General features: G+C 32.0%; 1 protein-coding gene across 1 annotated transcript; it reads left to right on the top strand.

Annotated features, from left to right (window-relative positions):
- Positions 1-12,377: 12,377 nt before the first annotated feature.
- LOC132735861 (uncharacterized protein DDB_G0290685-like) lies at positions 12,378-13,775 on the top strand. The gene has a single exon (XM_060722876.1). It carries the CDS (start codon positions 12,378-12,380, stop codon positions 13,773-13,775), a length of 1,398 nt encoding a protein of 465 aa, XP_060578859.1.
- Positions 13,776-14,664: the final 889 nt, after the last annotated feature.

Below are 14,664 nucleotides of genomic sequence, written 5' to 3'. Positions count from 1 at the left end.
ACCAACGATTTGAAATCACAGGTGAAAAATTATGTGAATTTGTTGTTGTTCCTCGGTGATCTATTTAATAAATTAAAATGTTTACGCCAACAAAGTCAAGAAATGCATAACAGAAGCAACTATAATGGATTTCCTCCATTTGTGAAAAGGAATGAGTTTGTAAATTTTGTACAACAATATTATAATTTTATAGATAACGAATCAATATGAAAATCATAGAAAAAAAGAAACTGTAAAACGCACTGAGACCGTTTGTCTTTCATCTTGTTATCAACCAATTGAGGGAACTTTACATTTTTGTTGCAATATTTATTTGAGGAAAGTTAAATCAGTAGCTGTAAGATAATATCTTTGATGCTAAGGATCTATACTAAATACGGCAGATTGTGTATTGATTGGTAGTGATGAATGGTAAATAATCCTATATATTAATTACGTAGGAATTATGGAAACTAGTTTACCGTCAAGTCATAGATTTGACTATATTTTACACTGTTAAAGGGCAGCATCTCCAAAATGAACGATTAGGCAATAAGAACATGACAGACAGCTGTAGATGATATATATCAGATCTTAGGCTGTTGAAAAGTTTACAAAACCTTAGAAAAAGAAAATTAGAAAAGATAACCTAATCAGGGACAAATCAAATATTGGAAAAAGCTACAACAAAATCCTTGACACATGCAAAATTGATAAATAAATGAATATATAAGAAAATAATATTAAATAGATAAAACATAATTAAATACAAACCAACAGGAAAGTCATGGCATGTATAGTCTGATTTTATTGACTTATAAATACATAAAAGCACTCATTTAAATATTCGATTCCACTTCGGTTTGATCCGTGTAGTTTACAATAATTATTGTGGAGTATATCAATTGGTTTTGAAAGTCACATGAGCTTAACGTGAAGGTTTTCGTTAATTCACAATAGCACAGTCGGTTAAGTGCCTGATAATTGAGAGGTATTTTGTTCGATCCTTGCTGATGACATTGTTTAAGGCCTTCTCTTTCTTTATTTTTCCAGTAATTTTTTAATGAATCGATTTGTAGTCTGTAATGACATTTATTGATTTTAATCCGAATGAATTTTTAAACATGAATTCTTGAATTATTTACTATTTAAAAAGAATATAGACTTTACAAATTAAGCGAAACATAATAAAACAAAACTAACAACATACAAAAATCATATATAGCTTCAAAATAAGGAAAAAAACAAGGACAAACGCGGTCTCGAACTTAAAACACGTATTGCACTTAGATTATAAACTCGTACTTCACCCTATTGCGCTATAACAGTCAGTACACATTGTTCACAGATACAAATTAAATTAAATTCCATCGTACAGGGTACATCTCATGAAACTTACCGAAAATCTACCGAAGATTAATATATTGTGTGCATTGACCGTATAATCCAGTATTAATTGACAGCTTAATAAAATTAAACAATATTACATTACAAGACATAGAAAATTCTTTGTTGTGATAACGTATCAAGTGAATGCATAGATTTTAACCAATCCGGCCCATTATTGTTAACGAAAACATAGATATGTATAACTTGCATAAAGTATATTTCTGTTAACTTTGATTTTAGACTTGATCGAAAATAGTATGAAATAATTGATTGTTGTTTAAAATTATCATTATGGGATGGTATGTAAGTAGAATGAGTTTATCATGCATTGTTGGGTACAATTCTGAATTCTATTGGACACGTACACATCTGTCAAAACTATATTTGGCGAGTGGCTTGCCAAGTCTGATATATGTTTTGCAGCTTTGTACAAACTATTTTGGAATTTGGATAATTCAAAGTCTGACCTATGTAACTCAAAATGAAAAGTACGGTTTTAACAACGCACCCAGCTCATTGTTTTGCAATTACATCGTAAATGCCATTTGATGTTTATTTCCTATTTCTAGTTAATTCGTGGTCAAGAAGAATTTGTGCCGTATCAGTCAAGTAACATAAAACCTGACAATTGAGGACCTAATTTAGGAGGTTGACATTATTAGAAAAGTTTACAGTTCATTACCTAGACTATACTTGTCACTATTGTTATACTCTTCCAAGCAGATTAGTGAATATATGTAATATATTCAACTGATAGGCAAGTGAGTCTTATACTTTCCTCTCTCAAAAGCATGAGTTCATAAACTTATATTTTTTCACGACTCTTCATTGAGAAACAGGGACTCACCAATAAATATTTCAAACATGAGCAATTATCATAATATTGAAAATGGATTATCCATCAGAAGCAACGCAAACAACATTTATGTATTTAATAGTGAAAATTGCAGACTCGGTTCGAGTGGGCCTGTTCATGATAGGTAATGTAAATATGTAGCATCTATTTTGTTCTTTATCTTTATCTAATATTCAGCACTTATGTGCTGGAAACACGGATATCACAGGACCAGAAAATTTAACTTCAATGAAGTGACAGACAAGAAAGCCAACTTCAAGTTACTTGCCCCTCACAGATGTGGTTTCTTATCCTGCTAGGGACTTAGGAATCTTTCATATGAAGATACGATCAAACTAGCTTCTGGAAGACTATGATTCTTCTTTGGTGACCGATTGTGCTTGTGATTATGCAGGTAGGGTCACATGAGCACTTTTTCCTCTAGCAAAGGATTAAAAAATTCTTTATAATGTTGGTGTAAAATCAGACAAAACAACCGAGGAAACTAACAAATACAGCATTGGTATGTTAAGTCAGTTGTAGGTATTTAAGATGGATAAATGTGATTGTAACCAATAAAAATGATTACACCATTATGTTATGTTCTGATCCGCGGATATTTATCCTGCACCGTATTGTGATAAAAGTATGGGCCGCGTTTGCCTATTATGTAGAATTGTATATTTCATATAACCTGACCTCCCCGAATATCTATAACTAAATTACTTTAGTAAGGTATCAAGATTTTCAAACTTATGCATAAAGCAGCACCTTAATTAAAAGTTAATGTGGAGTTGGTTTGGGAAGTTTTCGCTGAAACTGTTAATAAACTCTACCCAGGCTAATCACAAATTAAGCTTTTGGTTTATCAAATTTATATCACATGCCATACTATGCCATAGTAGCTTATGTTGTCAACCATCTTTCACTCTGTGAGAAAAGTTGTAAAACAAAATTATTTTAAGCGGATTAAACAAGCGACTCAAAAGAATGAATTTCAGTCATAAAAGCTTTTTGATAATGGTCATACCGTCTGATATCAGGCTGCAGACATGAAAGACACAAGAGAGTGTCCCTTCTTTAAGAAGATGAGGAATAATATATTATTATCTTTGTAACACCGCAAGATATGTCTTCTAGTAATTCACCTTTCTTTTGTTCATCAAAAGGTGAAACTAATAAGTAACCAATTACATGGTGTTTTAACTACATTACTTTGCCAATTGAGGTTGCTATCTTCTTCAGTCCTTATAAACATTTAAAGGTTATGAATAGACAAATGCAAACTCGGTATTTTCTGTAATAATTGTTTACCCTTTACTCTATTTCCGTAATTTCATATTTTCAAGAATACAACAACTGTCTCTAGCCCTCGCATTTGCTTTTATCGAATAAGTATTTATCAATCATGTTGATATGATAACATAGTTTTCCTTCAAATTTACTTATAGAATGATATAACCATTTTAAATGCAAACTGTCTGCTCCGTCTATTGTCTTTGATGATTATACAAAGTAGTAATGTGTATCTAATTGTCTTTGTCGTGCTTGCAGTTTTTGGTATGCTGTATATTGGAAATAATTAGCAAGTAGAGTTGAAAAGTAACCGAATATATACTATGTTAGAATATTGTACAGTTTGTGTATAGATATCGTAACATTGGATTGAAAGTCACCATCATGAATCTCATACAATGTATGCTTGATAAACAAAAAAAACTACAATGTAATAGAAAATAGGATAAAGTGTTGATAGGAAAATTTCTCATTTTTCTTTTGTCATAATCTTTAACAGGAAATGAAAACCTAAACCGGCTTCTTTTAAAATTGTATATAAGTTTACTATTCTAATCTGATTTTTGTATCTCCGATTCAGGTTATGCGAAAGCAAGTAAATTGAAAGTTACTATCTCTAAATTGTAACTTGCTTTTAATTATTATCTTATTACTTATATGAATATCCAGAATATGTGCAGAAATGGACCTTATAAATTTTAAGTGATCAATTTTTTTTTTGGATACCATAACAGACAGACGAAGGCATCTATTAATTGTTATTTAAAATTGTAGTAAGCGGGGTATTAAAGTATCCGTTCTTAATATTTTGTAATTACCGAACAGTTTTCATTTATGATATTTAATATTAAAAGGATTTTCTGCAATGACATTGATATGACGCTGATGAATCACGTTGTATTAGAATCGAGTGGAGAATAATATATTCAATACAGATTAAGAAATTCGGAGCTTTATTCGTATCAAATTAGGCGCCTTGAGTCAAATTGCAAAAGGAAAATTGGAATTTACATTGCTAATTAAAGACGATTTGTCTACAACGACGACATTTTCCATCAGTAAATGTTTTGTTTTTTGTTGTTTTTTTTTTAACTTGTTAAAAGTAGAAATGTACACATTTGATATTCTTATAAAGCATGTAAAGTATTTCTTGACAAAAAATGTTGGCGGAGTACTGCGTGATTTATAACGGACAAGAATTTGATGAACAATAATATTTTGTTCTAGAAAGTTTTCTGACATGTAGGTGTTAACTGTGTTAGGCAAGACTTTTAATGGCGCACTAAAATCTGGGAATGAAAACGAGGCTAAAATAATAAGATTTGATCCTATTATTATTTCTGTTGGAACATTCCGTGGTGCAAATTCTGAAAGGGCATCAGTTAAATTTTGTTTTTATAAGGTGTGAAATAAAATACAATACAATACATATAATATTTTGTTATATAATTTTTATTGGTTTGTTTTATGATACAAAATACTATCAATAATATATAATCATTTATGGACAAACAACCTTCCATTAAATGGAGACACGTGCAAAATTTTCATTCCTTTGTTTTGAATGTTTCATTAATTATTCTGTAAATGTCCTCAAAATGAATACACTAGGCAGTCACAGGAATAAAACTTTTCTCCCTTTTAAGAATAAAATGGTGATTTCCTAACTTGACCCACGTGGGTCAGGTTAGAGCGCTAGGATTTCACAACAGTTGTCACAGTGAACTCTGGAAACGTAATGAATTACTTCTTTTAATCCTACAATATCCACAATATCTGTTATTGTAACTACCAAGCGTTAGTTCAAGTCACATGAGCTACTTTAAAATTACTCGATGATTCTGTCAGCGTCAAGATTTTGTTCAACATATATAGAATTTTCAAAACCAAAATATATAGAATTTATACAGAAATTCATGCTGGGATTTTCAAAAATGTCATTTTCGCGTGATTTAAGTACAAAATATCATTTTAATAGCTTTGTCATTAATTTGCCTGAGTATCCCTTTAACGGCCAGTTCACTTAAACAACAATTTTATTATTTTACTTATTCATTAAGCATATCAACAAAATCAGACATTTAATGTAACAATAAAAAATGTTAATTGAGAAGAATTTCATAAAAATAATGTTACAACGATAAACCACTGTTTTTTCTAATATAACCTTAGAATAAACTAAAAATGGCATCTCATTGACATTCAGTACCATTTTCTTTCTCAGACAAAATAAAAATAATCTCAAAACATATGTGGTCAGAAAATTAATTAAAGGATGGGACGATGTCATTAACTATTATTATATCGTAGACTGATGTGATAATTAATTTGTACATATTTAATTAAAAAAGAGGTCCTTATCGAATATATAGTTCAAGACCCAATACACTGACATTTATTCTACACTTTAAACTTTATCATCGAGCGCATTAATCCAATACCGCCTCGCTCCAAAGGCGTCATGTAAGAGTACCCTCCCTTGCTTTTATGACGCCTAAAATATACAAGTTTGCTTTTTTAAAAAAGAAGCATGCGAGAGGTCTTTTTGCTGCTGTAGAAGATTTGTTTAATCTGAAAATATTTGGAAAAAAAGACACAATGAATAGTTATAAATTACAATTATTTAACAAAATAGAATTTATTATATAAATTGAATATATAGTATCATAATGAAAGTTTGTTTTACACTTCATTTTTTAATGTTTTGAAAGATTATTTGCCGGAGAAATGGACTTTTTCTTGGCGCATTAGGGATACTTTTTTTACAAAGGGAACTAAATTAAAATAAATGATATGTATATTAAAAGTAGTATCATTTTTTTTTTTTTTTTTTTTGGTAAAATTCAATAAGCAAATTTTCTGTTAATGTTTTGGTAAGTATATGGAAACATTTTACATTTTCCAAAACGGGCATAAAGTATGTTAATCAGACGATTTTAAGTCCAGGATTTACATAAAAAATGTTTTATATCATTTGATTGGAATAAACAGAATATAAAGCTGCATGCCTCCAACCACAATATTTTAAGAAAATCAAACTTGTGTCAAATTTGTGCCATTTGCGCCAAAAAATCCCCGTTGCGTTACTTAGTCATAACGGTTCAAAAAAATTTCGGTACATGGTTTACTCGGTCATATAAAAGTGTACCTATAATGTTCACTGTTACTATTTATCTGAACATGAAATAGTAAAATGCTATTCAGAAAACAATACTGTAACCGATTTATACAGTTTAAAAGATTAAAACGAAATGAAACATCCACGTAGCGCTAAGTAACATAAATGATATTTTCCGATTTTTCTATGTACCGATTCGTTCACTTCGATGTTAATTTTTCGTTTAAGTAACATGAGTAAAGTCGTATTTTGAAACGGAGCATGCGCAAAACAAATTTTGTAGACTGCTCCTAATAGTTTTAAGCTGTAAATGTGATTCATTCACTACAATCAGATACGCAAAAATGGATGCCGCCAGCAATCAGTCTGAACAGTGGAGAGGTCTGATGACCCCTCCAATGAATTAAATAAGTAAAAGTATCTTTGTTATTTCCTGTTCATTACTACTGATACGTTGTATACATACAATAATTGAGCCGTGTCACGACAAAACCAACACAACAGGTTTGCGACAAGCATGGATCCAGACCAGCCTGCGCATCCGCGCAGTCTGATCAGGATCTATGCTGTTCGCTTACCAACCCTATTACATGTAGAGAAACTGATAGCGAACAGCATGGATCCTGATCAGACTGCGCGGATGCGCAGGCTGGTCTGGATCCATGCTGGTCGCAAACGCACTATGTTGGTTTTGTCGTGACGCGGCTCAACTATTGATCATAGTTGTAAATAAAGTTATTATAATGTATACTGATTAAAAAGTTCAAAGTTTTTGTATAGGTAAATAATTTCAAACACTAAATTGGTTATGCACCGTTATTGGCCAATTTTATTTTGTAAATGCTTACAATTAATCATTACATATTTACTTTGGTATAAAATCAACTAAACTTAATCAGTCTTTTATAAAAAAAATAATTTCAAACACTAAGTATAGGTTGGTGCCGATTAAATACTAAATAAAGTTTTATATACCAAGGAATATTAAAAATTAAAATATATAATTGGACAAAATAGAATTTACAGCATAAAAATTGAAAAGAAGTTCGGATAAGAGAAATGTCTGTAAAGGGCAACAGCTAGTAGCTTTGAAGATATACTGTGCTCATGACAGAAACTTATTAAAATCTATGAAATTCTTACTTTATATAAAAGAATGAAAAAACTATGTATGGAAAGTTGCGTTTCCTATTACAGGTCAACTTAAGTTGGTCCTTTCTTTAAAAAAAAACTGCCAGTATTTTTTTTTAAATATCACTATATATTCATATTGTGACCACATATAGCGTGTAGTTTTAAACGTTTTAAACATATCTACTTTGTTTGAAGTCAAAACATGTTTATATTATATTTTCAAAGGGACTGGTAGCAATTATCAGTGTCTTCTCATATCAAAATTGAGCATATTTTATCTTAACCTAACCTCTTTCATTGAATAATTAAAAGTAACTAGAGTCACATCTTTTGTTGTACGACCATAATGCACTTAACAATCATTTCAAATAATACTTTCTTTAAATGCATTTTTACAAAGTGTTCTTGCGCCATCATCTGTTTTGATTACCATATTTATGCTCAGAATTATCATATTATATAGGCCCATATTTTCAATGTACATGATCAAACAGTAGTAATTAGACCGAAATCGTGACAAAAGAGATTATAGGTGTTTTTCATATTTTGCTCAAAATCGCGTTCGTTTCGAGAAAAAATATCGAAAATAATATTAAGCCTTTTTTTACAACAATAGAGTGCGCTGTTCTAATCATCGGTCTTGTAAAGTCAAGATAATTAGCTTTGTTTTTTGGAGAAGCAACATTAGTGTTTGGAGGATATGTGATACGTTTACAGGGATATAATTAATTTCAGAGCGGCCAATTAATGTTCTAAAACAAACGTGTTGAATCAGTGAGGACTTTCCGTACACGATATCATTTTTCCGCTACTAATGATTTGGTCTCACGTTATTATTAAAAGATACGAAACTAAGGCTCCCTGTCAGAATATTAAAAGCAAATTTGAACCTCATCAGATTATTATACATGTAAGAGAGAGAAAAAAGAGCACCGCAAAGAATAAATTCCCAATAGGCTTTGCGCAATAGGTTTATTTTTTTTTATTCTGTTTCAAATTAGCTCTGAAAATAAAAGCATTTCGTATTAAACATCTATCAATAGACGCAACCTGCATCCACAGGCCACTGGTTTCTTATGTTTCATGTACGTTTTATTGATTATTTAATGTAACGTAGGGCTGTCTTTTGTCATTTAATAAAAATGTTGGTCGTTCTTCACGGGGGTTGTCCTGAATGTGTAATCCTATTTTTTTAAAGTGAGTATGAATACTTACCATGTTTTATGTTTTAAAAATAAAGCATTGGGTTGAATGGTAATAATATAATATTATTCTTGTTTGTAAATCACTTTTGCATTCAATCCCGTAAATGAAAGAGTTAGCTGATAGAGTATTAGTCTGAGTCCCCCTCTTAAACTGTGTTAGTGTGTGAGGTAAATGCACATAGCCCGTGACTTATCAAGTGTGTCGAGTCGATATTGGACGAATCGAATGTGGGGCGAATCGTTATATTAACAGATAAAAATTCTTTTTTAAGTTTCAAATCAACACGCCTAATGTCAGCTTAAGAAAATGTTGAATAACAAGGCATATTCAAAGATGTGCACGTCACTTTTTTTCTCAGATAATAAAACAAATATTAAAAAAGATGAAACATGGTCCACATTTTTAGAAATGAAATTGCGCTAAAGTCTAAATAATTCTCTTTTTATTAATAACTTCACGTAATTGCCATAACTCGACATCTTATTTTTCTTGACAGGTTGATAAATACGTGGTATTTTTTATACAGGATGGATTTAAGGGGTGCTAGCTAAGGACGATATGTCATGTCATGTGATCAATACTGGATTTAAGGGATATACAATATAATCATTATAATACAATATAATACGTTTTACGTCTTAACTTTATTATTAATAAAACACCTGTCTAGTGACACCTTAATTCCAGACAGGAAAGTCGAATTATTTTGCTTGATATTTTTGTACTCTTGCAAATCGTTTATTATATACTTTTTACATGAAGTAACAAGACAGTTTTTAAAAGAAAACTTTTCAACTAACGGGCGGACATTTCACTCTTTGGGAGTCATTGATTTAGGTTATTCTGAAAACACATGCAAGTCATTCATGGGAAAGCAAAAGAAGTATAAATGTTTCTTAACGTTTCGTAGAAAACATAAATGAATTTGTAAGTTTCCTGTTCAATTATGTAATTATGTTAAATAGTACAATATTACAATTCACTCTAGGAAATAAATTAAGAATTAAAATTTCTTTGACCGACTGTTGGATATTTCACTCTTTTTACACTGTATACGTACCCCATGTGGCTGAGGGATGGTGTTTCCCGGTTGAGGCATAAGAATGCAGCCATCGTTTATCCCTGCGTGATTGTAAGAGGCAGTTAAATTAGTTCGAATTACTGGAGTCTATGCATCTCTTAGCTCCAGCAGATAAGGTGATTTTAAACCCTTGTGTTGCTTTGAAGTTTGTAACACCCGACGTTAGCCAAACCATCTTTCCTGTTTTGGCGCCATATGACCTAAACTGGGTTGGTGCGCCGTAAAACCACGCAAACAATCGTTTATGCACGGCAATAACTTGCCAAACTATGGCGCATTTTTAATACAGCGCTATTCTTTTGATTGAGAAATTTTGAAATGATTTTAATGCGTGTTATAAAAACGTAAAAAGTTTCAAAAAAAAAATTGGCGCTACAAATGTGCGGTAATAAAGATTCAGAAATTCATGTTCATTTATACATATTTTTTTTAATCTTTTGTGTGCATAAACACGATACATTTTTGCGTATACCTTATGAATTATGGCACGTTGTCTTTAGAACTAACCCTGTATAATCATTTTAATAAATATCAATACAAATATAAAACAATACATGCTGAGATTTATATAGCAAAAGGATTTAATGCAGTAAAAACTATAGTTTTCATGGAACGCGTGTCTCACATAAACCGAAAATGTCACATTCGAACTTTCGCCTGTTTTTGTTTTATCAAAGCTAATTGATTCCCTGGAGTTTTACTGCAACATGGTGTAAAGTAGTTACCCCCTACACAATAAAATAATTCCACCACCCACACCACCTAAAAATGCAGAGATTTGTTTTCTAATTTGCGAGACTTATTGTTCCGTATATAGTTTTAAAGATGATCATGTATACACTATGGGGAGATAGGTGCTCTAATACAATGCTTTTCTTGCTGTTTTGTTTCCTGTGCAATATCAGTAATATTAATCGCAATATTTCTTTAAAGCCTGGGCTAGCTGAACCAGTGCAGACCAAAATCAACCGGCTAGTCCACGCCTTCTCAACAAAGCTTGCACTGTACGCTATTCAGTCGGTACATTAAAGTCACATTATACCCCAGAAATACCTTTTATTATTATTTCTCTTCAGCTTTTATTTTTTATGTCCTGTTAAAGTTTTCAAAAAAAGCTACTCATTAGCCAATTACCTTAACCATCATTTGCTTCTGTTGTCTTTTTGGCATTTTGTACAGTAATAGTTATGGAAGTCAAAATACTACTTTGTTTACATATGACTGCTTTTATGACAAATATATTCACAATCAGTGGTATTTTGATGTGATAAGCATCTAACATGCTCTATAATTGATGGTTGTAAAAAAAAGCATATTTGACATTTCAAAATAAGAAACAAAAATGTTTCTGAGGCATAAGTTAGTTAGATTAGTTTTATTTGCTTTTTTTTTAGGGGGAAAGGGTTGTAATTACATTAATTGTATGTATTTTTATTTCTATGGACTCCATTGGAAATAGGATTTTAGCTTAATTGGCTATCCATAGGTGCATAGTACCTTTTTTTAAATGACAAAAGTGTGCTCTTTTATGCTGTTTTATGATCTCATTTTATATATATGATTTATATATGTTATCTCTTAAATGTATGATTTTATATTTTGTATCATGTGCTATGTTCCTAAAATGTGTAAGTAAATAAATAAATATGCCTTATAATAGGAATTACTCTTGGACTGTCCCGATTAAAAGATGATAAAATCGTGGTAAAGGTTAAATGAATATTTTTATTTTCTATTTTCGGGCTAATTGATACGTAATTACCACACAATATAAAATAATAAAATATATTAAGTTCTTTTCTGGCTTTACGACAACATGTGTAGCGGATGACTTCCTCGTTTTTGTAGTCAGGCATGTAAATAATTCGATACAACATTGACATTCTAGGTTTGAAGATAGGGAAAACTGTGGCTAAGTTATTGACAAATAATCTTACCATTATAATTATATATTTTTCTGCTCAAACGGTGCACGTTTAAGTGTGATCTCTTTGATAATATGCATCATTGGCCATGCATAATGATATCAATATATCATACTTTATATCCCGTCCTTAAAACGCGTAGAGGCAAAATCGTCCATGATTTACACTAAACCTTTTAGTACATGGTCACATTGTTACAATTTTAATTTATCATGTTACTTTTTTCTTATTTCCTTGACACAGTACAGATACCAAAAAATGCAAAAAGAAAGATGTGTAATGTGAAAAGAAATAATTCCAAAAAAGGGATATGTCAAAGTTTCATCACTGCCTTAGAATGGACACATCAAGGTTGAAAAAGAGTGTTCTAACACTATCTGAGTTCGGGCATGCCAATGACTTCAAACACAATCCATGACGAGGCATGTCAAGGTTAAAAGCATTCAAATACTTCATGTCAAGATTAAAGGAATTCCAACACTCCCTACGACGAGGCATATCAATATTAATGGAATTCCTACACTCTCTATGAAAGGGGCATGTCAAGATTATAGGAATTCCATCACTACCAACAAGGGACCAGATCAGGATTATAGGAATTCCATCACTACCAACAAGGGACCAGATCAGGATTATAGTAATTCCATCGCTACCAACGAGGGACCAGATCAGAATTATAGTAATTCCATCACTACCAACGAGGGACCAGATCAGGATTATAGGAATTCCATCACTACCAACAAGGGACCAGATCAGGATTATAGTAATTCCATCACTACCAACGAGGGACCAGATCAGGATTATAGTAATTCCATCACTACCAACGAGGGACCAGATCAGGATTATAGGAATTCCATCACTACCAACGAGGGACCAGATCAGGATTATAGTAATTCCATCATTACCAACGAGGGACCAGATCAGGATTATAGGAATTCCATCACTACCAACGAGGGACCAGATCAGGATTATAGGAATTCCATCACTACCAACGAGGGACCAGATCAGGATTATAGTAATTCCATCATTACCAACGAGGGACCAGATCAGGATTATAGTAATTCCATCATTACCAACGAGGGACCAGATCAGGATTATAGGAATTCCATCACTACCAACGAGGGACCAGATCAGGATTATAGTAATTCCATCATTACCAACGAGGGACCAGATCAGGATTATAGTAATTCCATCATTACCAACGAGGGACCAGATCAGGATTATAGGAATTCCATCACTACCAACGAGGGACCAGATCAGGATTATAGGAATTCCATCACTACCAACGAGGGACCAGATCAGGATTATAGTAATTCCATCGTTACCAACGAGGGACCAGATCAGGATTATAGGAATTCCATCACTACCAACGAGAGACCAGATCAGGATTATAGGAATTCCATCACTACCAACGAGGGACCAGATCAGGATTATAGGAATTCCATCACTACCAACGAGGGACCAGATCAGGATTATAGTAATTCCATCACTACCAACGAGGGACCAGATCAGGATTATAGGAATTCCATCACTACCAACGAGGGACCAGATCAGGATTATAGGAATTCCATCGCTACCAACGAGGGACCAGATCAGGATTATAGTATTTCCATCACTACCAACGAGGGACCAGATCAGGATTATAGGAATTTCATCACTACCAACGAGGGACCAGATCAGGATTATAGGAATTCCATCACTACCAACGAGGGACCAGATCAGGATTATAGGAATTCCATCACTACCAACGAGGGACCAGATCAGGATTATAGTAATTCCATCACTACCAACGAGGGACCAGATCAGGATTAAAGTGATTCCAGCACTACCCATGAAGGGGCATGTCAAGATAAGTACCAACGAGGTGGCATGTCAAGGTTAAAGGAATATTTGCGTTGAAAAAATATATAATTGTGACAAAAAAAGATGCGTATCTAGAATTTGTGCTTAAATTTCGGGCTGGAATAACACATAATAGGTTGAAGACAAAATGCAGTTGTAGCGGCCTAATGTTGAAATATATCTTTTAACAATAAGGTAATCTCCAAAAATTAATTCAATTCAACAAAATCGCGCAATCGGTCTGAAGTGTATGATTTAAAATAAATAAATCACATTTTAATAACAGTTCCATTGTTACGAAATTTTGTATTGTTGACGAATTATGCAACTATTTGGAATAAAATATTGAATTCCCATAACATGTTTATGCCAAATTACAACTAATATTTGTAGTTGTATGGTAAATTTATTTCATATTGAATTTCATATAATATCCCGAACACCCTTTCACATTAATATATTAATCATTCTTTCGACAGTGTTTTCGATTAAATAAGACTTGAAACCAATTTATTACATTTAATTGAAATCGCGAACGAGGTCTTATATTGAAACGGTGAAATAAACTATGATCATTTTGTCGGGTAGATAATTAACTCTTATAAATATTTATCCCGACATTATTGCTAAAATGTAAGACGGAAATGTCATTTGGAATAAATAGTCCAGAACTATTTTTATAATGGAATTGATAAATAATTTACAGCCGTAATTTACTGCTAATGAAATATTCTATTCACCAATGCATATGAAAGTTTAACCCATAGAAATTAACTGAATCAGTTACTCTCGCTTTTGAATTTCATTAAGGATTGTTTCAACAATGGTAGTTTAAATGTCAGGTCAACCTTATATTCAC

This window comes from Ruditapes philippinarum, unplaced genomic scaffold (genome assembly GCF_026571515.1).
Source record: "Ruditapes philippinarum isolate M1 unplaced genomic scaffold, ASM2657151v2 ctg420_1_1_1_1, whole genome shotgun sequence".
Lineage (NCBI taxonomy): Eukaryota > Metazoa > Mollusca > Bivalvia > Venerida > Veneridae > Ruditapes > Ruditapes philippinarum.
This window is presented reverse-complemented; position numbering and strand designations above follow the sequence as displayed.

Excerpts from the sequence above, each read along its gene's own strand:
- LOC132735861 (XM_060722876.1), top strand. The coding sequence starts at position 12,378 with ATGACGAGGCATGTCAAGGTTAAAAGCATTCAAATACTTCATGTCAAG.